The sequence below is a fragment of the Cyprinodon tularosa genome, unplaced genomic scaffold, assembly GCF_016077235.1.
Source record: "Cyprinodon tularosa strain WSP-4 unplaced genomic scaffold, ASM1607723v1 ctg708, whole genome shotgun sequence".
In the NCBI taxonomy this organism is placed as follows: Eukaryota; Metazoa; Chordata; class Actinopteri; order Cyprinodontiformes; family Cyprinodontidae; genus Cyprinodon; species Cyprinodon tularosa.
In genome coordinates, this window is record NW_024039461.1 from 308,925 (window position 1) to 333,626 (window position 24,702).

Sequence of the window (24,702 nt, forward strand, 5' to 3'; positions counted from 1 at the left end):
TGGCTAGAGGTGACACGCAGCTGAATCTTCTGGCCCGGCTTATTCTCTCTTCCGGGTCTGCCACCAACTCTGTCCCACGGTCAAGGAACAACAAGAGCAGGACCAGCCAAGAGCTATAGTCGTGATAAAACTTTTCTCAATCACAAACACCCTTGTCCAATGTTCACATTCTAAAGGTAGGAGACTCTATAATCAGAAAAATCCAATTTTAAAATCTATCTATGCGGTGGTTTTCATGAGGAACTGTTGCTTTCATTCTGGATAACTGTACAGGTCTGATTATGTTTAGAAAAATAACATTTCAAAGCTGTACCACTGTATCATTTGAAAGGGTTCAAATATTAAGTTTATAGGTTTTCTTTAAAACAACATAATGTAGTTAAATTACAGTAGATGATTAGAAAACACTGGAATTGTGTAATTTTTCTCATATTATTCATATTAAAAAAAACTAACTACATATCTGTATTTATATACTTTGACTGAAACAACTTTTTTCTATTCGTTAAGAGTGAATGTTCCTACCTTTACTATTTAAAAGCTAATTTAAGAGCTAATCCCATCCATGCTTTATCCTTCTGTTTTTTAATTTCCTCACTGTTATAGTAATTGTTCATATTTCTCTGTCCCTTTCAAACATGATAACGTTGAACCTGTTTTTAAAAAAAACAGCAGTTGGGATCCTTCTAATGACATTTCTTATATTCACAGTGACATCAGATATCACAGAAAAAAAACTGGCTGATCATCTGATTTGTTTAATGGAACTGCACAGGCTTTTTATATATATGTAACAATCTAAATATATATTTAATAGAAACTGCCGTGCATAAAGTTTCAGAGATCATTGTGGCCACAGAAGCAGGGAATTTACAGCTTAGGCTTAGTTAGACATTTCAGCAGTGTTTGACACTGTCTAATTAAATTAACTTCACTCCTTCCTAAACAGAGCGGTACAAATGAACATTTCTCAAGAGCTCAGTTTACACAGATTGAACTCAATTATTAATATTCTACATTCCTCATTGAAAATAATAGAAAAGTATCTCCAATCTCCAAACATTCATGAGTTTTTTTATGTTCATTCATCACTTTTAAATGACATCAGATGTCCTAAAAGGTGCTAAAAGCAGTCAAACGTCTAACATTTTACTATCTTATTAATTTTCTTATTTTCTGTCTAACACCAGTATGCTATAATGTATGATTCCGAAGAAGACTGTCCTTATTAGCATATGTTATGTTTCACATGTTTTTTTTATTGGTTTATTTAATACGTGTGAACTAAATCGTGAAAGAACCAAAGTATTTCAAATGTTTGGACATCTTTATTGATGATCACTAATAATGGACTACTATATAATGGACTTTCCATTAAATCACTTCCACTAAAACGTTTCTTTTTTTTAAGTTAAAGTAACAGGACAAAGTATATTTACTATCAGTATGGGCTTTGAAGGATAGGAGCTATATAAAAATGTGTGTGATTTTATAGCCTGATTGACTGTAGAATACATAGGACACAGGTACAGCAAGTATTATCCTAAGTTAGTATTTTTCAATTCAAAAACAAACTTTGTTTAGGTTTATTGTTAAAAGGAACTTTTAATGTGAACGATGCAACACTGATGATGTCCAACACCAGTATTTACACCTGTTTGATTCCAAAAATAGATTCACTTTACATATAAAAAGACCAACTGCATAAAAAATACATAAAGATTTTGATTTGGGAAACCGACCCTTGTCCTCAATTCTCACCAAAATATATAATCCCAATCTCTAGAGTTTCCCTGACAGGTATCACCAGGCCATGATGCAGCTACTACTGTGCTTTACTTTAGGAAAGTTTTTAAACCCATTTACAGGCCATTTAAGACTCTTTGTAAAGTTTTTGTTTTAAAAGATCAAGTAAAACTATTTTAGCAATATTATATTCTTTGTCATTTATAAACCATTTTAAAAGCTTAGACAATACCCCAAGATAAAATTAAGGGTTTGATGAAATTGTTAAAGATGTGTGCATAAAGGACTGTAAATTTGGACTAATATAAAAGAGATCACTATTTTTTTTCTAAAGACTTTTTTTTTAAGTAAGAGTACTTTACATGGAAGAAAAAGCTGCAATTGTGAGTGTTTCAGTCTCATTTAGGTTACCCTTGTAATAAATGCTGCCCCTAATGATAGGAAGGAAACCTAAGGCTGAGATTTCATGACAAACAGCCTTTATTTACAGTTTTAGTGGTTTTTAGTGTTTAGCAGGGGTTGTCTTACTCACAACCCCCAAAAAGCACAAACACTGCATACAGCATGTACTCAGAGAGCAGGAGTGCTGACGGTCGACTGATTGGGTCCCTGGTGAAGATAGGCATTGGTGAGCAAAAGAGTGCCCCTTCACTCAGTCCACTATCTTCAAATGGACCATGCAAGGTTGTTATCTATATTCAGGGAATGTTAAGAGCTAATGCCCAGGATCTTTGTACACACCTTTAAGGAGGTTTGCTAAAATGAGATAGCTTTTGCTTGATACATCTGTCAGACGCAATTGCTAGATTTAAGCCTCAAAGCACAAATCTCCAAACTGCAAACACCATGGATAACAACTCTCGTTATGACAAGAAGAAAAAATGCCGGCCTCTGTAGTAAGACTGTTTTTTTTCTCTAGATGAATGCTTTTTGGTAGTAGCTTCATATCGGAAACGCAAAGATAGTTGAAGAATTGCATGATTCTATAAATAAAATTAAGTTCAGAATGTCTTTATTGACTTTCTTTACAAGTGGAGAAACTTCTGTGAATCTCTTTCATTAAGCAGAGAATTGCAATTCAATTTGAACATAGAATAAAGAAGACAAAGATCAACGACACATTTTTTCAAGAGCCAGAGTAATTATTCTTTTCTTCTTCTCTGTTTATGATTTAATTAAGATAATCTCTCATTGCATGCATTACTATTTGTTTTACAAAGCAACTCAGATATTTGCTTTGCAACAGAAACGAACAGTAATCAATACAAAAAGCATGTCTTACCAATGTGTTTTCCATACATGTGGTAAAAGAAGCCAAAGCAGTACGCAGGCGGGTTAGGGTTGCCATAAGGGTTTTTGGGTGCGATGTTGAAAAAGGGGCTTACAAGCCGAGCCTCGTCTCCTTTCTTACGTGGTCTGGATGTTTCAATATACATGTAGAACCCTTAAAGCAAGAAAGAAAGAAATAAATTTTCTTAAAATGTATGAAGAAGTCTTTGTTGCACAAAAAGTACAAGGAAACATTTAAAATTCCTGCAAATCAGAGGAGAAAAACATGATAAAATCATTTGGTAGTCATTTATTCTTTGTTTTAAAAAATGGTAGGGAAAACTCCAGATTCTTGACCAAAAGCAACATCCATAATCATAGATTAAATAACCTGGAGATACATATTGGTAAAGTACGGAAGCCGAGAGTGGTCATACTTTTTTCCTTGGCCCTCTCGAGATAATGACATAACTAACTTGTTATCAAGGTTAATCAATTGATTGTTTTCTCGTGATAAAGAGATAATTACCTCGTCATCGCAAGAAAACAGTAATTGATCTCTTGAGATAACGAGATGATTAACCTGTATGAGTAATGAATGAGGCTGGACAACAGGACTGGAATCCCAGTCCATCCATGCCTGCGGTGCCCGTATGTGTCCGTTTGCAGAGCTGCGTGTGTGGAAATAATCAGATTTTTTGTTTCCTTTTTCTTTTCACTCATTGTCAGATCATGGTGGATGATTGCATGGCATGGAATACAGTAGAAACAAATCAGTTTTTTAAAGAAAATCTTTAATCCGGACTCATTTTGGTGGGTTAAAGCATCTTATACTGTAACAGAACAAACAGCACCTAAGGTCAGAAAAGACCTAAGGCGCCAAAGGCATAGGTCTAATTGCTTATGAATCAGAAGTGAAAGCAAATCATCAAACCAGAAACATTGTCTTATTACTTTAAAGTTAATCACAGGACTATTTACAGAATTACACATAGGCTGCCATGACTTATACTTATAAATCCTCTCCCGCTGTTGCGGTATTGAAGGATTTAACACACACCAATCATCTCGTTATGATGATAAAACAACTTCCGTTGTCTTATATAAAGAGAAAATTATCATCTCCTTATGATGAGAAAACAGCTTTTGATATCTTAAGATAATGAGAAAATTAACTCTTTTTCTTGAGAAAACCACCTTGAAAAAGTATCGGAGGGACACAACCGCTTTCGGCTTCCATAGTAAAGTGGAGGACATAGGGTCATTTTCTTAAGCAGGTGCCACCCAAAGCAGCTGGTGATATAAAGATTGTAGCAGCCAGTCAATAGAGTATTTGTTGCAAGTAATATTTTATACTTTTGAAAAATCTTAGCTTTATCCATTTATAGCTCTATAGAAAAAAAGATTTATAGTGTACAAAAATTGTCATATGTCATGCATGCATACCAACATATATTATGGTGGAAGAAGACTGCCAATAGCCCCTTAACTGAACTGTACCTATCGAAAGTCATTTTGCCATTGCAAGCAAACCAAACAAAGAGAAAACATTTATTGTTAGGGCATTATTGTGTAATTATAAAAAAGCTTAAATCTCTCCGTAATCTTAAACATGTTTACATTGCTTTGTACAGATTTCAAACCTCTTATATTATATCCCTATCGTTGATACAGATCCCTATTTGTGCAAAATAACTCTGACTCCTGGTATCTCAAATTTCACAGAGTAACTTCCAGCTGACATATTTAATTTTGATTACGATGACCCCACTTTATTCTAGTAGGCATAAGTGGGTTACATAAAATAAAAATCAAAGCATTAAAACAGGTACTAAATGTCAAAGACAGTTGGGATATAAAAGACTTTAACTGCAAAACCAATAAATCATAAGTATTGACTATGAAACATCTAAAATCAGTAAATGCATCCAAAGATATGTTAGTAGTTAAGATGTCAACTATAATTTAAACTGAGACGACATAATAGAAACTAAGCCTTCCTAATAAAGGATAAAGCATAAAGTTTTGGATTTGAGATTCTCTTGATCGCAACAACAGAGAACAAATTTGGCTGATAAGTGAGTTAAACTTATACTTTTTCAGCCTGAAAGTCATGAACAGTCTTTGAGTCCTCTGTGTTTGAGGAAAATAATCTGAGGCCAAACTGTGCTCTGCTACAAGCACAAGGAAGGTAGCTAGTGAGCAGCTCCACGCCCCTGCAGCCAAAATCAAATGGAATATCTCTCTTTGTTGAATCTCATATCAGATAATTATACTCAGAGAGGAATGGGCCTGGTAATGAAATGCTGGACATTTGGAAACCATTAGGTGATTAAAGCCAATGCATTATTTACTGCTTCAGCTGCTGCTAGAGCCACAGCAGCATAATAGGCATTTATATTCCATCACAGATAATTACCATCAGAGGACTCATATGGAATCCTCAGACTGATTCAAACATATCTGATTTTAATGGTTCTTTAGTGATTGAGTTAGTTAATTCATGGACCATGAGGATAGCAAGATTATTTTGAAAATAAAAAATGGAGGCTCTGCATTGCTGGAGTAGGTTGTGACACTGCTGTAAACATCTCTTATGCAATCAGAAACCTAATGGTGCAAGCTTGTATCAGCTTGTCGGAAAACAGGCACTCTTAGTGACATGTTTACATCTAAAGGACCAAAATAGTCAAAACATGGAGCAGTATGTTTATGTTGGTGCATCATTTATCCATATCTGAAAAAAAAAATCCCAGTGCATTGTGGGGAACTGTGTCATCTAATATGGATCACCTATAAATACAAATGTTGTCAATGTTTGAGAGTCTGCACCCGTGTTATCAGCTGGAGCTTCTGGAGCTTTGCTGCAGCTGTATAAAGTGATCATGAAGGAGTCGAACAGCTACGATCTGAGGGTGCTATTACATCGCCTTTGCAGTGTAATTACTTCTGTCCAAACCAGACATTTGGTTCCTTGGCAAGTTGTAAGGCAAGCAATTTCAAATTATTTTCTGATCTGCAACACAGTTTGTACACAGAGCCAAATAATCAAATTTACTGGCAAGTATCATGTTCCTCTGCTGGAGTATTTGACCTAAAGTTTAAAACGGAGTGCTAGTGCGGCTAAGTAAAAAAATTAAAAACATATTAATTATCAAACAGATACACATCATTAACTGAGTGATCCCTGATCTAAAAGGTATTTAAAATACGTGTGTAAAACAATAATAATAATAATAATAATAATAATAATACCAGCATCATAAACTGTAGCCACATAAGAGAATTATATACTAAAAGAATAGATTTAATCACTAGTGGATTGGTGGACTAGAGGTTAGAGCATTGCGCTTGGGTCTCGGAGGTTCTGAGTTCAAGTCCCACACACTGCCACTGGGTCCCTGAGCAAGACCCTTAACCCCAGACTGCTCCCCGCAGTGGCAGCTCACAATGGCAGCCCACTGCTCCCCAAGGGGACGGGTTAAATGCAGAGAGTTCATTTCGTTGCACTGTACTTTTGACAGGGTAATGACAATAAAAACGTTGGAAAATACAATTTACTGATGCTATACTTGCTTGAGACCCATTTCTGTTTAATTAAAATTCTAACATAGCTGCCTTATTGATATGGTGTGTTTTCTAGTTCCTCTCATTTTGAATCTTTGTCATGTCCAGTCCATCACATAAAGTGATACATTTTCACACTTTTATGGAATCCATCAGTCCTTCTCTGATACAATTTAAAAACCAGATGTTGTCTTGTGCTGTGTAAAAATGCATACTGGTAATACATTTCTCGTAATCTTTTACATTAACATTGGCTAAACTTATCTTTTTTGGAATGATGCATAATCATTCCTTTGCAGAGTAATAAAAGATTATTTAGTGATCTTTATATCCATTTTCACAGATAAACTGTGTTTTAAACTTGACATATTGTAGATGAAATCATGTCTTAGGTGTCTTTATACCAGCTTCTCACAAAAGGTTAACCAAGTCAGGTTAAAAGCTTTTTATGTTGTCACATCAATTTGTTACTGATCAAATTTGATTTCAAGCTTCAACTGCCTGAATGAACCTTCAACACATCCTTACAGTCTTGAAATATTGCATCAGCATTTCCACATACTGTAATGTCGTTGACCATTTTACAACGTTGAACTATAGTTCAGATATTAAGGTCTACTGTATGTTCCTGAGTGTATTTGCACACTGCATTTTGGCTTCTAACTGTATACTGCTTTGAAGTATTGGCCTCTTCCTCACTGAGTGGCCAGATAAGTATTTTAAACATTGGTTCTCTCATTGGTTCAGATTTAGCCAACGCCTTTGCTTGGTCCACAACTTTCTTTTCTTTATCCACCAATTATCTGACATTATTATTATTTTCTTAAGTTCCTTACTTCCCTGGGAGAAGTAAGTTTAGTTCCCCTTACTTCTCCCGAAATTTACTCATTACTAAAAAAAAAAAAGTTAGAACTCTAAATTTACAGTCAAATGTTTACATTACTGTATTTATATATATATATATACATATATATATATATATATATATAGATAGATATATATATATATATATATATATATATTAGGGATGCACGATATTGGGATTTTGGCCAATATCCGATATGCTGATATTTTAAAACTCATGTAGCCGATAACCGATATCGATACCGATGTTAAAGCTGGACAAAAATAAGTAGTCATTGAAAATAGCAGTTTTGTTATCCATTTCTGACACTTTGAAAAATAATTTACTCAAATATGTTTTCATATGCTGATATCAAATAGATTTTAAAAAAAGCGGTATCGATCTATTTTACTTTCAAAATCTCGTCAAATGTCATCATTCTGTTACAAACTCTCGCGATATTTTGCAAATTCTTGTGAGATTTTGTTAGTAAAATAGATTGATACCGCGTCAATATATCAACATATAAAAATATGGCAAAATTTCGTGAATTTTCGGGGGATTTCATAGCATAACGATGACATATAGCAATATTTCATCAGTAAAAGAGATTGATATGGTGTTTTTAAATGGCAATATATCAGCATATGAAGATATTGTGATATTTTAATGTATCAATATTTTTTCCCTCGTCTTTAGAAGTTTTTAAGTCTGTAAAAAAGAAGTATTTGAGGAAGAAAAAGAAATAGTATTTTAAAAACTAAAATATCGGTGGGGTGGCCGATGTCCGATATTCAGTTTTAAGGCCGATACAGGCCGATACTGATAGGGGGCAGATTATATCGTGCATAACTAATATATATATATATATATATATATATATATATATATATATATATATATACATATATATATATATATATATATTTTTTTTTACTATTCTTCAAGGCTGCACTTTTAAAAGGATGAAACTGTCCAGAGAACTGTTCCAAACTAATTTTTTGTTTTGTTTTACACTTGTGTAAACAAAATGACAAATAAATCTGTCTAAGTCTCTAAGTCTGAGGCTATTTACTAGGCAAAGTAACATTATTGTTACTTCAACTGTAAATACAACTAGAAGATGAATGATTAAGTATAGAATGTTTTTTATAAATGATCAATTAAATAATTAATTAATCAAAAGGAATATATATGTCAAAAGATGTACTAATCTATGCCATGTATGTAGATCAGTATATTTATTTACACGATGAGATGATTATTATGTTTAATGTTTATACTAGAAGAGCAATAAAGCAAAATAGATATTAAGGAGCATAGTATTTGTGCACATTGACAGGGTTTGACTGGCTAAAAGATAACAAAAATGAAATACGCTTTAGGATAAAAGCTACACAGGAGTCACTGTGCCATAAATAAACCACAAAAAAAACCCAACTAAAATAACTTGAAGACTATCCTCCGATATGTCCATACAAGAAAATATGTAATTTCCCTCTGGGATTATTAAAGTATTTCTGATTCTGAAGTATTAATGCAAGTGAATTCAGTTTAGCACTAAAGAAGTAAAGAGCAATGTTTTGATAATGACAGCCAGCTATAGCTATGTGTTGACAGTGAGACAATGTGAGGAGCTTTATTAGATTAAGCTGCTTGTAACCAACATTGACATGGATAAAGTCTTTGTTCCTGAACATAATAAGCAAATCAAAGGAACGTTTAGCCTTTAATTTTAGAGAAAATGGTTCCAGTTTAAGTATGCTGTAACTGAATGCACATCTGCCGGTGCATCCAGTTACATCTCTGTGTGAGCCACTATTGTGGCTGCACATCTGCCCACATTTTTTTTTATTTATTTATTTATTTATTTATTTATTTTTTTTCACAGATCAAAATAAAAACTCAGAATACACCAATAGAATAAAATAAAAAAAATGTGATGGAGTGTGACAGAAACCCTTTAGGGCTTATACCAAGGCCACACCCGTAAACCAACAAAATATCAGGCAGCTCACATTATGAAAGTCCTTTCAGAGAAAACAAAATAGACATATACAGTAACATTATTTTTACATTTTAGCATTCAGATTTCAGGGGGTCAAATTTTTGTAAAATCATACATCACTGTCTTTTTTGGATAACAGTATTTTTTTCAAAGACTTTCTACCATTTATTTCTGAAGATTCCAAATATTTTCCATATTCATTCCATAATTTTGCACCACGATGCCGAAAAGAAAATTGCACTTGAGTTTTAATACTTAACGGTAAATGAAAAGACAAAGCTTGTCTAGTATTATAAGAATGCACTTGGCAGTTCTTGACAAAATATTTCTTAAAAGTATCAGGAGACTGACCTTGTTTTATCATAAAAATAAAGGTACATGTTTGATAAATATTAATTTCAAAAATATTCAACAGCTGTAATTTGGAAAAAAGAGGAACACTAGCTGCATCAACTTTAGAGAATGTTGCTAAGCGAACAAAAGCTTTTTGCAAAAGTAGTATTTTTTTAAGATAACTAGGAAATGTACTTGCCCAAACAATATTACAGTATGACAGGTATGGATAGATTAATGAATAATATAGAGTTAACATCACTTTATTGTGAACAAAATTTCTAATCCTTCTCAAAATACCTAGAGATTTAGTGACTTTTTTGCAGACTGTACCAATTTGTTCTCTCCAAAGGAGTTTGTCGTCAAGTTGGACACCCAAAAAACGAACAGTAGAAACTTTATCAATTTGTTGGTTTTGAATACAAATTCTTATATCATCAAATGTGTAATTTTTGTGCCCAGCAAAAACCATGAAATTACATTTTTTCACATTCAAAGATAACTTATTGGCTTGGAACCAGGTTGAAAACTGGGCTAGATCTCTGTTGAAATTCTCTGTAATAGTAGTCAAGTCTTTATGAGAGATTAGCAAATTTGTATCATCTGCAAACAGAATAGGTATTGTAGAACTTGTGACATTAGCAAGATCATTAATGTAAACTAAAAACAATAAAGGTCCTAGGATGGAGCCCTGCGGTACTCCAAATTGTATTGAGTTTTGCTTTGAATCAAGACCATTCATTGATACATACTGATATCTATTTTTTACATAACTAGTTAACCATTTATGAACAAAACCTTGAAACCCATATTTAAATAACTTTTTCAGTAAAATTTCATGATGAACAGTATCAAATGCTTTAGAGAGATCCAAGAACACTCCTATTGTATATTCATTATTGTTTAACGCAGTTAATATTCTGTCAGTAAGTTCTACAAGTGCCATATAGGTGGAATAATTCTTCCTAAAACCATATTGATACTGATAGATTATATTATGTTTATTTAAATGTTTTAATAATCTTTTATAAATAAATTTTTCTAAAACTTTTGAAAAACATGGTAAAACGGAAACAGGACGGTAATTTGTGAACATACTTGGGTCACCAGTTTTAAATACAGGGATGACTTTAGCTACTTTTAAATCTGTAGGGACAATACCAGTAATCATTGACAGTGCACATATGTGTGTCAGAGGTTTGCTCAATGGGGTCTGCATATCTTTTATCAGAGAGGCTCTAATGCCATCATGCCCTGGAGCTGAGTTTTTTAACTGCATTATAACCTCACACACTTCATTACTGTTTGGAAGATCAAAGCTATCCATTATTGGAAATGAATCTTTAATATAGTCAACTGGATCAATCGTTGTGTTTTGGATCTTTACGTCCCCTTTGCCACTCGCATGCATCACAGCTGCTGCTTGATCTCTGCACTTAAAGCTCTCTCTCCCCGCAGCAGAGTGTGTGCTTATGAAAAGTTTCTTTGATTGATTTAATTATAATAATGAGCCTTTTGTTAGATAAATAAAAAGAAATTAGTTATGTTACTCTATTCCTGAAAATATAACTGTGTTACTAGCACCACTACTATGTAACGCTGTTATTTCCAGCACTACAGGAATGTGGCTCTTTCACACCTGGAAACTGCAGGTGTGGAACTTCCTAGTTTTCTTTCTTGATTATTTTTTCCATAATGTGAAATAAGAAAAACTTCATCTGGCAGGCTTTAAATATTTAAGTGTTCTAATTAATCCTTCAGAAGCAACGGTATCTTCATTCTAATTTTTCAAAGGAGCAAAATTTGTAGAGTAACGTTCCCTAACAAATTCCATGTCCTATAATTCTGATATTTAGTGAGACATAGAAAACTGTTGTGTTTCAACAGAAAACACCAAAGGTTAATTATAATTTAATGTTGAACAATAGTGGTTATTTGACTTTATATACACACTGTTTATAAGCATATTCCAGTAAATATCTGTTTTAGGAAATACATTTCTACTCACTAGAAATCTTTTTAAAAGCTGACTAAAAGCATCTAATGTAACCTGTTCTATTGTTCTATTAAACTAAGTGTGCTTTTATTGTTTCTGATCTCATAAATGGCTCCAAGATAATTCTGTTAAAAGATGATGCAAACAAGCCTTAATGTATGAGAAAAGGAATGGATAAAGTCGCTATATGCGCTGGTTTAGCAATCCTGACAAATAGTGGCATAATACGGTTAGCTATCTTGGTGAAGCAGCTTCACCTTCAGTTGCCCCAAAAGCCCGATCCAGTGTCTCACTGGACTGTAAGGTTTTTAATTCAGTTAAGTTTTATACTTTAATTGTGGGGGGTTCTTTGGGTTAGTATTGCTTTTAGTGATTATCTTAAAAAATCCCATGAAAACTGTGCCTGAGACTTCACAAAGAAGAAAATTGTATCTTTCATGAAAAATGTGTGTCCACAAGAGTGCACACAGCAACTCTGAAAACACTGCATAACATATGCTGGGCCCTTTGGTGTTGCCACGTACACAGAATCACTATTAACAAAAACACCAGGCGTGTGCAGATAGTGCATGCGAGGAGAGAGAGAGATGAACCCAATATGTCACTGATTAAGTCAGTTGTTTCCAACAAATCTTTTTGACAGTCAAACCTAGAAAGAGTCACATAGAACACAAGCAACAATTACAGAGTTTATTGAGTTGAGAAATATACCCTTTGGTGCTCAGGCCTTTGTGGAAAATAAAAGCAAAGAGAACGATGACATTAGAATTGAGCAGGTGAGTTAGGATGGGTTTGTCTTGGTGGAAAAGGAAGCTGATGAATGAACAATCCTTCTTAAAAGCTCCGATGATGATCGGAAATGGCAGAGGCATGCATAGGCCCGATCGGCTTGCAGCAACAAAGCATCAGAGGGTGATTGGATGAGAGGTTAGCCTTTAGTTCTGAATTTTCACTTTGGGAAACCACTGGTTTAATTAAAGAGGTGACACGCTTAAAAAAATATGAATCCAGCATATTTTCTTTGGAAAAACCAATATGCAATGTATTGTCATTTAGTTACGCTATAGTTTAAAGCTATAAAACATTACAGTACTTAATAATCTCTAATTATAATTATCTACTTTGTATGGATCCAAAAATCAAAGAGTAAAAAGTAAATGTCACAGAGCAGCTTTACTGAGAACCAGCATAGTTAGAAAAGCTGTAAGAAAGAGAAAAGTATTGGCTTTTAGAAATTTTTATTGAAATTCCTAGAAATAAAAAGTCTGAACTTTTCAGAGAGGTGCTAGTTCTGATGCTGTCACTTCTATTTAGCCTCTAAATCTTACTGCTATATTCTGTGGCTTTATCCTTGTAAGAGTTGTAAGCTTGTTCTAAATTGAGGACGACTGTTCATGAACAGAATCGCTTCATTAATTTTTTACCAAAAACCTCAGACTGTGTTATTTATACATTTATTTGAAATCTGTCATCATGTACGACCTCAAAGACACTTCTGTGGTTTTACCTCTGCTGTGCCAGTAAGCTGCCAAAAAGCGCATAGAGGAAACTGTTGAGAAAATTAAAATGAGATCTCCCATAAACTCAATGCTGCATTTTTATGGTTTCCCAGGGATGCGCTTAGACTTTCTGCATCGGATGAAACAATTATAGAGAAAAGAAAACAGCAGTAAAGCTGAAAGATTTCTTCAATACTACTGTAGAAGTAGATTAATGTAACTGTATTTCTTAGATTTGATAGAAATTACTACAGGATGAGAAGAAATGATGGCTATAATTGCAACCAAGTTTTTAAACATATTTTTGCTGATCGTATTTCTCTTCTCTGAAAATGTAAAACCTGCTTTTGTATAGAAACACTTACCCTGCTTAGACCCAGTGTGGTCGGCGCTGGGGCCAGTGTTGGGTGTATACTTTGTGTCCCGGGTGGCAGCGCTGTGCCTTGTCCAATCAAAATCATCATTCTTGTCCTGGGTAAACATGCAGATCGGCTCTTCCTCAAAGCTGCAGTGGAACTCCCCTAGAGATCGGCAGAGAGCACACCCGAGAGTACACATCATCACAAAGAGAGCAGAGAACAGTACAAACTGCCTGGAAGCTACAATGATACACGTGAGCTGCAAGATGCCTTCTGTATATTCATGAGCTTTCATGTAATGCCTCAGTCTCAGGAGTACATACAACAATCCAAGTCCTAATTACATCATGAAATGTGGTCTGAAAGATGTCTAAAGTAAGATGTGACCCCTGTGTGACTGCAGAGAAGGCAGCACTAAATGTTTTTAACCTTTTCCTGACAAAGAAAGACAGTCTAGTAAGCTGATGGAGAAAGGATGCTGAAAAATTAGTGTAGATGTGTATAAGTAAAAGGCGTGCCATTACTAAAGCACTCAGCCAAAAGGAAAAATACTAATATGGTAATATTTCTGATTTGGCAATATTATTTTAAGGCTTCTTGCAGGGGGGTGAAGCAGTTCAAATCTCTTCTTTGCACATAACTGATGCTAAAAAAATTAGATGACTCTCCTCAGAGGCTAAGGCAGGCTTCATTTGCACACATTCTATACGTAATCAGTTTTAAAATCACCATCATCTCAATGACACCTCATCTTCAAGGTGCACTGCAGGTGGAGCCCTGAGACCCTCCATCCCCCCGACTGTTTCTTTTTCGCTGCATCTTTTCATGCCCCTTTGACAGCAATTGTTTTAAAAAAGTCTAGTCTACTGGGAAAATAAATAAAAGGAAAGGGTAATATAATGGTTATGATGGGTCACTTTGAAGGTTATGTCTAACAGTTAGTATGCAAATCAATAGTCAGAAATTCCACGCAAGAAAAAAACAAAACTATAACAACAGTAAAAAACTTGTGCATTTGGGTTTAATGAGGGCGGAGCAGAAGGATCGTTGGTGTCAAAACCTCCATTTAATCCATAAAACAAACAAAGCTACATGCATAACCAGAGGACATGGCACCGCAAAGCTATGTCCTCAAAGAGATTGTAAGCGGGGAACATTTAGATGCGGGATGTGGGCCTGTGAGCTAATAAATATTCATTGATTTATTAAAATGTGGCCTGGAGCGGCTTGGAGCGTTGACCTTGCGAGGAGTAGGATCTCCAGCTTTTACTCAGGTAATGTAGGTAACATAGACAGTGGTACATAGTGGGTGGATCGACTGAAGAATGGAAGAGGGCATGGATGGTGGGAGAGAGCTGTGAGGCTGCGTTTACCGGCACTCTTGACTTTTTTCTCACAAGCATACCGCATTTAAATGGAGGGCTGGTGTGAGACATTAACGCCCCCATCCGCTCTGAGCTAAACTAAATGTTTCTGCCTCCTGCACCCGAGAGGGAAGCAAGGATTCAGAGAATAGGTAGAGGATTGAGGGTCGTAAGAGGAGGCGTTTAGGTAAGACAGTCTCCTACGGGGATTTGGATAATGATCCCGGTGATTAGGATGTTTGTTATTGTGCTGGCAATGTTTGTGTGAACACCCACCAAAATATAAATCAGCTGTATATAAATATATAACAGCAGCTCCACACAGCAGTGCACCTCAGTATAGTAAACAATGATTAAGCATGGATTCTCAAGGCATGAATAAAGTGAATATGTAGAGTTTTATGTATGAAGATGCACGACAAATGGAACAAAGCTTAAAGCATATCAGATACATGCTCACAGAGGAGGAAATATGCCAATAAATAAACCAAACGCACAAATATGTAAGTATTTTTTACTGTTATCAAAGGTGTTTAGTGTTGCTCATTGGGATAAATTCTAGCTTAATTTTAAACTTTAATATTTATCTACACTTATAGATGAACAAGACATCAAGACAATCTGAATTTACAAATCAAACTTAACACCCTTATTTTTAATAGCAACAGGCAGAAATGATAGAAATGGCCAATGCTAAAGTAGGAATGGACATTTAGATTTTTATTCCGTAAAAATTCAAAAAATATCCACTGGACTTAGTTTCCAAGATTTGAAGACGTTTCACCACCTCTCCAGGAAGCTTTCTCAATTCAAATGTCTGGATCCGCAGTGAGTTTGAGTCTTGTATAGGCAAGGCCTTGTATCGCTTGGAAACATGCAAATGGTAACCAATGAATGGGTCGTTTGGTTCCATCGTTAGCCTGTAATATCTGAACCTGTCTATTATTCTGAGGGTCGGTCGTTAAAGGGGGGGAGAGGTTGTCTCCACAGACGCATGGCCCAACACAGAAGAGCGGCCTCCTCTAGACAAGACTCCGCAGTACACCTACACCTTGTGGACAAAGGACATTGAGGACCAGAATGTTCACATTTTGGATAAAGAAAATAGGTGGTTTGAGAGGGGCGTGAAGGAAGCCATCTATGTTAAGAGAGAAAAAACAACTTTAAACAGAGGTGGTGGACTCCAGCTTCCAAAAACATACAATTCAATCATAGACATGATCCCTTCCAGATATCACCAAACCCCCCACCCCATCACAGAGGAACGAGGGTCCTACCCGCTCCAGCCGGTGAACAATACCTCCTTAACGACCGACTCTTAACAACCATAGACAGGTTTCAGGTATTATAGGAGACAATCCCCCCCTTTAACGACCGACCCTCAGAATCATAGACAGGTTTCAGATATTACAGGCTAACGATGGAACCAAACAACCCATTCATCGGTTACCATTTGCATGTTTCCAAGCGATACAAGGCCTTGCCAATATAAGACTCAAACTCACTGCGGATCCAGACATTTGAATTGATAAAACTTCCTGGAGAGGTGGAGAAACGTCTTAAAATCTTGGAAACCAAGTCCAGTGGATATTTTTTGAATTTTTACGGAATGACTATGACCTGGATGACTGAGAACCTTCATCAGCATTTAGATTTTTAGAAACCCCAAAATACAAATACTTGATAATAATTTAGAATGAGTGGTTGTGTGATGATCATTTAGTTTTATGTGAAAATATTGCTTTTCTTTGGGATATATATTAATAAAGTTAAAGCATTGATAATGTCTAGTCAGTGATAAATCTGAAGTGCTGTCTGACTGCTGCAGCATCTCCGTATTCAGGTAAAATAATGTAAGCTAATATTAGGGGTTCTTGGAATTCAGTAAGAAAGAAGGCAGCCTTTGAATGTGCTGATAGAGCCAAACAATAAAGACTTTTCCTGAAGTTGGTTGACATTCATTTACTAAAGCGTCCAAAGAGCCTCAACTTCTTTCAGACTCATTTCTGGATAGATTCTAGAACATGTTTATCTGTTGCTCTCTTTTTTCAGTACATAACTTTGTGATTTTTATCTGTGAAAAAAGCCATACAGCAGTAAATTTTACCTTCTTAATTGCTGCAAGGCCACACTAATAGTAAACAATGACAATACTACAATATCACTACTTTGCAGCTTTCAAACAGCAATAGAATAAGAAGATATCTAGAAGAAGAATCTAGACTGCATGTTATCAATCAGGTTGATCCAATTTGAAATAATTTGCCTTACATCTTACATTTCTTTCATAATCTTACATTTGGTCATTTGAACCCAAATATTTCATTTTTTGTGACCAGATTATTACTAATTACTAATGCATTTCTAAATATAATTTTATCGTAAATGTGTAATATTTAGTATATTAGTTGTAGTAAGTAAGCTCTAAATGCATTTTGATGTATTACCCCAGAGTAAATATAATAGGTTCTAAAATGTTATCATACTTAAATATACTTGTATACAGGTGCTGGTCATAAAATTAGAATATCATGAAAAAGTAGATTGATTTCAGTAATTCCATTTAAAAAGTGAAACTTGTATATTATATTCATACATTACATACAAACTCATATATTTCAGATGTTTATTTTGTTTAATTTTGATGATTACAAATGACAACAAATGAAAATCTCAAATTCATCATATCAGAAAATTAGAATATTGTGAAAAGGTTCAAAATTGATGGCCCCTGGTACCACACTCTAATCAGCTAATTAACTCAAACCACCTGCAAAAGCCTTTAAATGGTCTTTCAGTCTAGTTCTATAGGCTACACAATCATGGGGAAGACTGCTGACTTGACAGTTGTCCAAAAGACGACCATCGACACCTTGCACAAGGAGGGCAAGACACAAAAGGTCATCGCTAAAGAGGCTGGCTGTTCACAGAGCTCAGTGTCCAAGCACATTAATAGAGAGGCGAAGGGAAGGAAAAGATGTGGTCGAAAAAAGTGTACAAGCAAGAGAGATAACCGCACCCTGGAGAGGATTGTGAAACAAAACCCCTTCAAAAATGTGGGGGAGATTCACAAAGAGTGGACTGCAGCTGGAGTGAGTGCTTCAAGAACCACCACACACAGACGTATGAAAGACATGGGTTTCTGCTGTCGCATTCCTTGTGTCAAGCCACTCTTGAACCACAGACAGCGTCAGAAGCGTCTAAAGAGAAACAGGACTGGACTGCTGGTGAGTGGTCCAAAGTCATGTTCTCTGATGAAAGTAAATTTTGCATTTCCTTTGGAAATCAAGGTCCCAGAGTCTGGAGGAAAAGAAGAGAGGCACTTCATCCACGTTGCTTGAAGTCCAGTGTAAAGTTTCCACAGTCAGTGATGGTTTGGGGTGCCATGTCATCTGCTGGTGTTGGTCCATTGTGTTTTCTGAGGTCCAGGGTCAACGCAGCCACATACCAGGAAGTTTTAGAGCACTTCATGCTTCCTGCAGCTGACCAACTTTTTGGAGATGCAGATTTCATTTTCCAACAGGACTTGGCACCTGCACACAGTGCCAAAGCTACCAGTACCTGGTTGAAGGACCATGGTATCCCTGTTCTTAATTGGCCAGCAAACTCTCCTGACCTTAACCCCATAGAAAATCTATGGGGTATTGTGAAGAAGAAGATGCAATACACCAGACCCAACAATTCAGAAGAGCTAAAAGCCACTATTAGAGCAACCTGGGCTATCATAACACCTGAGCAGTGCCACAGACTGATCGACTCCATGCCACGCCGCATTGCTGCAGTAATACAGGCCAAAGGAGGCCCAACTAAATACTGAGTGCTGTACATGCTCATACTTTTCATGTTCATACTTTTCAGTTGGCCAACATTTCTATAAATCCTTTGTTTTTATTGGTCTTCAGTAATATTCTAATTTTCTGATATGATGAATTTGAGATTTTCATTTGTTGTCATTTGTAATCATCAAAATTAAACAAAATAAACATCTGAAATATATGAGTTTGTATGTAATGTATGAATATAATATACAAGTTTCACTTTTTAAATGGAATTACTGAAATCAATCAACTTTTTCATGATATTCTAATTTTATGACCAGCACCTGTATAAGAAATACTTTCAGCCACTATATTGTGAGAAAAATTAATACATTTGGAAAATGTACAAAGGTATCTTTAATCTTTCTTAATGAATATGTAAAAAATTTATATATCTTCCTGTTAACTTGAGGATTTATGAACTTCATGAGTATAAATTCAGCCACAAATATTTACATAACAGATATCACAGAAAACTATTTATCAGCTTCTTAAAGGTGTTACTTTTCTGTACTATTTTAAGCCGGATGTATATTCAGGATCAGTGGTGCACCAGCAGTTAGGTCATGTGAATCTGTCAAAATATTCTCATCAAAGTCTATAGTGAAGCCTACAGGGGCATATTCCACTATGTGAAATATGACAATAAAAATTGACTTTTAGTTCACAACAAAATAATGCTAAAATCTTGACTTGTTCCCAATAAAAGTATTGCGATCTTGGAACCTGTGGACCCAAATGGAGAAATGAGAGAAGAAGTTTTGAGTGAAAAAACAATTTAATGAAAAATGGATGGCCTAGAACAAAAACAGGATATGAGACATTAAAATTAAGATTAATACCAAAGTAATAACTAAAGAACATGAAAACCAAAAATGAAATAACAAAAAAAACTAACTAACTATTATTACATAATCTAGTCATGCCAATGCTTTTACAGACTTTTATGGAGGCTAGAGAGGAGATGTTACTTACTTAGGTGAGGGTTGATGGGAGCTGTGAGAGAAAAATACCAAAGACATTTGTTAACGTTGAAGATCAAAGTAGTTTTTCATTACATGCAGCACTTTTAAAAGAAACAGACCTGTAGAAACATCACAGTTTGAAATACTTTGCTTCATCACTGGCGTACAAAATGATGCACAGGCACTTAGTTGGTGCATTTCTATCCTGTCAAAACCTGGTGTTTTGCAGAGCCGGTAGTCTACATATGAAATACAGCCAACGAATGATTGAAAGCATACGATAACAACAGATGAACAATATAAAAAGGCTGCAGCAATCCTCTTTATGCCCTGATTACTAAAGCAGAGCAGAAAGAGATGTCTGGGATTTCAGAAAGAAAAGGTGGCAGCAATCATTCTCTGACTGTTATCTAATGTAAAAGACAGGATTAGGAAGATGGCCTGATCACATTAATAAGCTTATAACGCTTATCATTACTGCCATTTACCGGCTGTGCTGATGTTCTTGTCCAAGGTGACTTCCATTTGAAAAGCTAACTCAATTTTATGCATCCATTTAGAAGCTGATAAATCTTAAAAATGACTAATAATTGCAACAATGGTAGCTAATCACCTCTATGAAACATCTTGTCTGTGTTTACAAAACCATCATTATAAAAACTTGCAGCTATAATACTCTTGTGCTTTGACCTCTCAGGCGCATGTGAGACTGTTTGCATTCTGTCCACCTGAAGCACGGTTCAGTGCTTTGCTTATTGATAATTTAAAAGCCTACCGCTGAAGGAAGCACAAAAAGGTCAAGGGCATCACGCAGAGTTGCAACAAGCCAGTTATTTGGCACTTCACTTTTTGCAGATTAAATACCATTTAGCCTGTCCAGAAGATTCATGAGCATTTTCATGATCGATTGCTGACTGGCTGAATAGATGAAATACATCAGCTTTGCCACAAAACCATGTTGCTGTGTGATTTATGATACCTTTCTGCACAAGGTGGAATTGATTTTAATCCAGCCAATTAAAGAAAGCAATAACAAATCATTCCTACAAAGGAAAACATGCACTGAGGTGTGGAGAAGAACAGAAGTTCTGAAATGCTTTTTTTTTTTTTAATGCCTCAACTAGAGAAGTGATTTCTGCTTATTATGTTGGCAATTTAAATATATGTTACTTGTGGGGAAAAGAGAAAAAGACCTTACAGAAAAGGTTAAAGAAAATGCTGCATGGCTTTTACTGTGCTCTTACATACTAATAAAGTTTTATGTCAAAAACACCTGCCTTCCAACAATCACTGCTGTTTATTTAACCTACTGGGCTTCAGAAAGGCATAAAATTAGTCATGGGCACGAAATCTACCAAGCTGTGGCGGGGAAAATATTTTAAGTGACAACTTACAGCCTCGGGCTTGCAGAGAGGATGCCGAGTTTTCCGACAAAACTCAACCTCTCTCTTGCTCTCTTGCTTCTTTCCACTCAACTTTCCTTTTTCCCTCACCTCCTCCCGAATCCTTCCTGCTGCCTCCCCAAACACTTCTTCCTCTTTCCGACACTGCGGTTTAGAAAGTATGGTTTGTTGTCATATTTCTCACCTGCAGCTTCGCTTGGCTGTTGTTCTGTGCCTGAGTCCAGATTAATGTGCCTGCTCAAGAAATGTCTTTCCCCCACTGAGGAGCTCAAACTGAGCAGTGAATAGGCCTTGAGGCTTCTTAACTACTGTTGTGTATGCAAGCACTCTCTCCAAACTATATAGGCACAGATAATTTAACTTCCATCATGAGAGACTAATGACTGTGAATTAAAAAAAAAAAAAAAAAAAAAAACAGACATGCAATAACTTTAAACCAAAGAACTACTGCAGACTTTAAAGGCGAGAATCATTGAAACTGTTTAATTCAATTCTTTCTTTGCATCTTAAGTCATAAGAATTATTAAAAATGCATATTTGCTTTTAAAGCATTGCTTTGAAACATGCCCAATGAAGACTAATTTAAAACTATTGCTAACATTGTTTGCTCTATGACATACTAAATTGGTATTATATGAATTCAGCACTTTTACTGACCTGACTGAGGAGATGTATACTACATTGGCCCAAATAAACCATAGTTCTGCTTAACTTGTCAGGTTATTTAATAATACTTATCCAACAATTAAGATAACATTCCTTTCTTTGCAGCAAAACAACCCTAGCACCTGCAGACACCAAGATTCTCACAGAAAAGATAAAATAACAAACCCATACATTCTTCCTGGGAAGAATTAATGCAATGATATGGAGATTTATGGACTAGACCAGTGCATGTGTGGCTAATGCAGGTAAAAATTTCAAGGCGGCCTAAACAACATAAAAAGCCATCAGTGGAAATAAAATAACTACTACAAGCTTTTAATATAAAGACCTGCAGCTGATCTGTAAGCTATTATAGGTGGCCTAAAGTAAACCAACACTTGGGAAATGGGGGTGGGGTGTGCACCTATCTATAACTCCTCACAACAGGGATTCATCCTTCGATTCTTTAAACCATGAACCAAGCTGGGTTGCAATCTTTGTAGTTCAAAAGCATAACACCAACTTATTGCAGAGGGAAAAAATAATGTCCAATATATTGCCCCTTATTTTAAATATTTGAAGGTTAAATCCTGTTGGTTTTCAGCTCCAATCTTTAAAATCTCTTTTTACAATTCAACACACATTTATGAAAAAAACACTGAGCTAACAGCACTACGTATAATACCTTGAGAATACAACAAGGAGGTAGAAGGTTTACAACACATTTGGAATCTTCAGTTTCCTCTCATTGTTTATGCACCTCTGTAAACTTATCTCCACATCATAACAAAGGTAGTTTTTTATGCAATCATGCAAAGCTGCAACAAACAAACCGTTGTTTCATTTATATCACTGACCCATGTTGCGTTCTCTACTAGCCAAAAGGACAATCTCTTGTCTGAAACATGATTGACTTCCATCCAAAATGCCTAATTTTGATTGGAACACAAAGTGAGCTCAGTGACCGCCAAAGGACATTGGTCCATCGAGGCAGTTTCAGATAAGAACACTGACTTTGTCTTGGCAGGAATCCCTGCCCACTGGTATCCCTGGTGTGTAACAAAGCAGCAGATATTTTCGTGACTGCAGCTTATTACACTTACAGACTGCATGGACTCTTCTGTCATTTTATTGACCTCATATAATCTACACTATGAAAAATTCTTTATGATGCACAGTTTGAACCATCAGTATCAACTGCTCTGCAGAGTCCTAACTCCCAGTAGGAAAATAAACTGTGTAAATTATTATTTTTTTTATTTCTTATTCTTTTCTTTGGCCTCAGTTTTCCAGTGGACCTCCTTATGGATCAGCTTCCGGCTCGCTTCCGAAGAAAAGGTATGAAAAACAGAGTTAAATCAAACCATATGTATTTCATGCTTTTAGAAGCATCAGGGGAAATTGCTTACATCCAAACAAACATTGCTGCTTGCTCTACATGAGCTGATTTGTAAAGAATGCAGAGCCCGAATGAGCATAAAAAAATCCATAAGAAAACCAGAAATAGGGTCTGAACAGCCAAACAGATAAGTCACTCATTTGCAGTCTGGCACAGCTGGTGAGCTTAGATTTCCATAAAGAAGCCTAAGGGCAGCAGGTGTTCATCGAGTGGGGCTCAGTTTTCCTAAATATGTTGATAGGTAAGGAAATTTACCCATTAGCAATCCTCAAGAGCTCTCTAATTTACATCCATCTATTTTTTACACCTGCTTAATCCTTCTCAGAGTAATATTGGGACTGGTACCTGTTTCCAGTAGTCAACAGCCAAGAGGTACACACTGATGGGGTACTAATTTACAAGTTATACCTCATATTTCTTCTGCAAAAAATGACTTTTAAAACAGCTATGGCTCTTGGATATTTTGTGGTTTTGTGCAGCATCCAAGCAAACAAAAACTCCAGAGAGCTGGCACTTCTAGTAATCCCATTTTTATTCTTTCTTTCAATTTCAGTTATCTGGCAGCTGATTTCATTCCTTATATTTAATTGCCATATCTGAAGAATATAATGTTCCTGTCATGGACTGAACTGTTAGAAAGCTATAGATGCACTTGATCTGCACAATATACCATTAAAAATAAAAAAATAAATAAAAATAAAATAACTGCAGTTTCACTTATACAGCAGAAGCTTTAGAAAAGTTCCCATGTTGCACCTTTTATAATACATTGTATAAGTTTCAAGATATGCGTTTTGGATCAGGATAAGTAAGACTGAAGACAAATGCCTGATACACTTCATACAGTGGATTTGTAAATTAAAAACAGTTAATACACAAATTAAAATATGATCAGATTTGTGGTTATAATGTGAAAAAAGGTGAGAAAGTAAGCCAAATCTTAGAACCAAACAATTTCCACTAAAAATCTAATGTTCATACTTAATTTAAGCAACTTTAAGTTTTCAAAATCTACAGATGAAAATGTAAATAAATGTAAAAAAACAAAACAAGAAGCCACTTAGTTGGATTTGTTGTTTTCGGGAATTTAATTATTGATTCCTTAGGTAAGACCACCCTCCAAATATGCACAGAGGCAATGTGCAGCCATGCAGTCTGTATAAGCAATCACACTGTTTGACTCAAATACAACAAAAACTAAGTTTGATTTAAGAGTTAGAAGAAGCAACATTTCTGTCAGCCTCCTCATGAGATGCATGAAGATATAATTTCAGGAAGCAGCTATTCTACAGAGAGGGCTGACAAAAAGCTTAAACTTTAAATCCTGAGGTGTACAGGGAAAACCATAAGAGCGAAGGGAGGTGATGACAAACACCAAGCAGATGCTCAGTTTGTCACTGCAGCATATTTTAAACCAGCATCCAGTCCTAGGTGACACAACCATCCCTCACCCTGCAACTGGAGACTTAATAAGTTATTTTGTGTTC

General features: G+C 35.5%; 1 protein-coding gene across 1 annotated transcript in view; it reads right to left on the minus strand.

Moving 5' to 3' along the window:
- The window catches only part of LOC119772318 (MAM domain-containing glycosylphosphatidylinositol anchor protein 2), a gene marked incomplete at its 5' end in the record, with an annotated part of 46,952 nt that overhangs the window by 16,482 nt on the left and 5,768 nt on the right, over nt 1-24,702 (minus strand). The window contains 3 exons of the mRNA XM_038268674.1: nt 3,029-3,190; nt 13,628-13,783; nt 19,779-19,799. Of these exons, the coding sequence (XP_038124602.1) occupies nt 3,029-3,190; nt 13,628-13,783; nt 19,779-19,799 (339 nt within the window). The remainder of the gene's footprint in view (nt 1-3,028; nt 3,191-13,627; nt 13,784-19,778; nt 19,800-24,702) is intronic.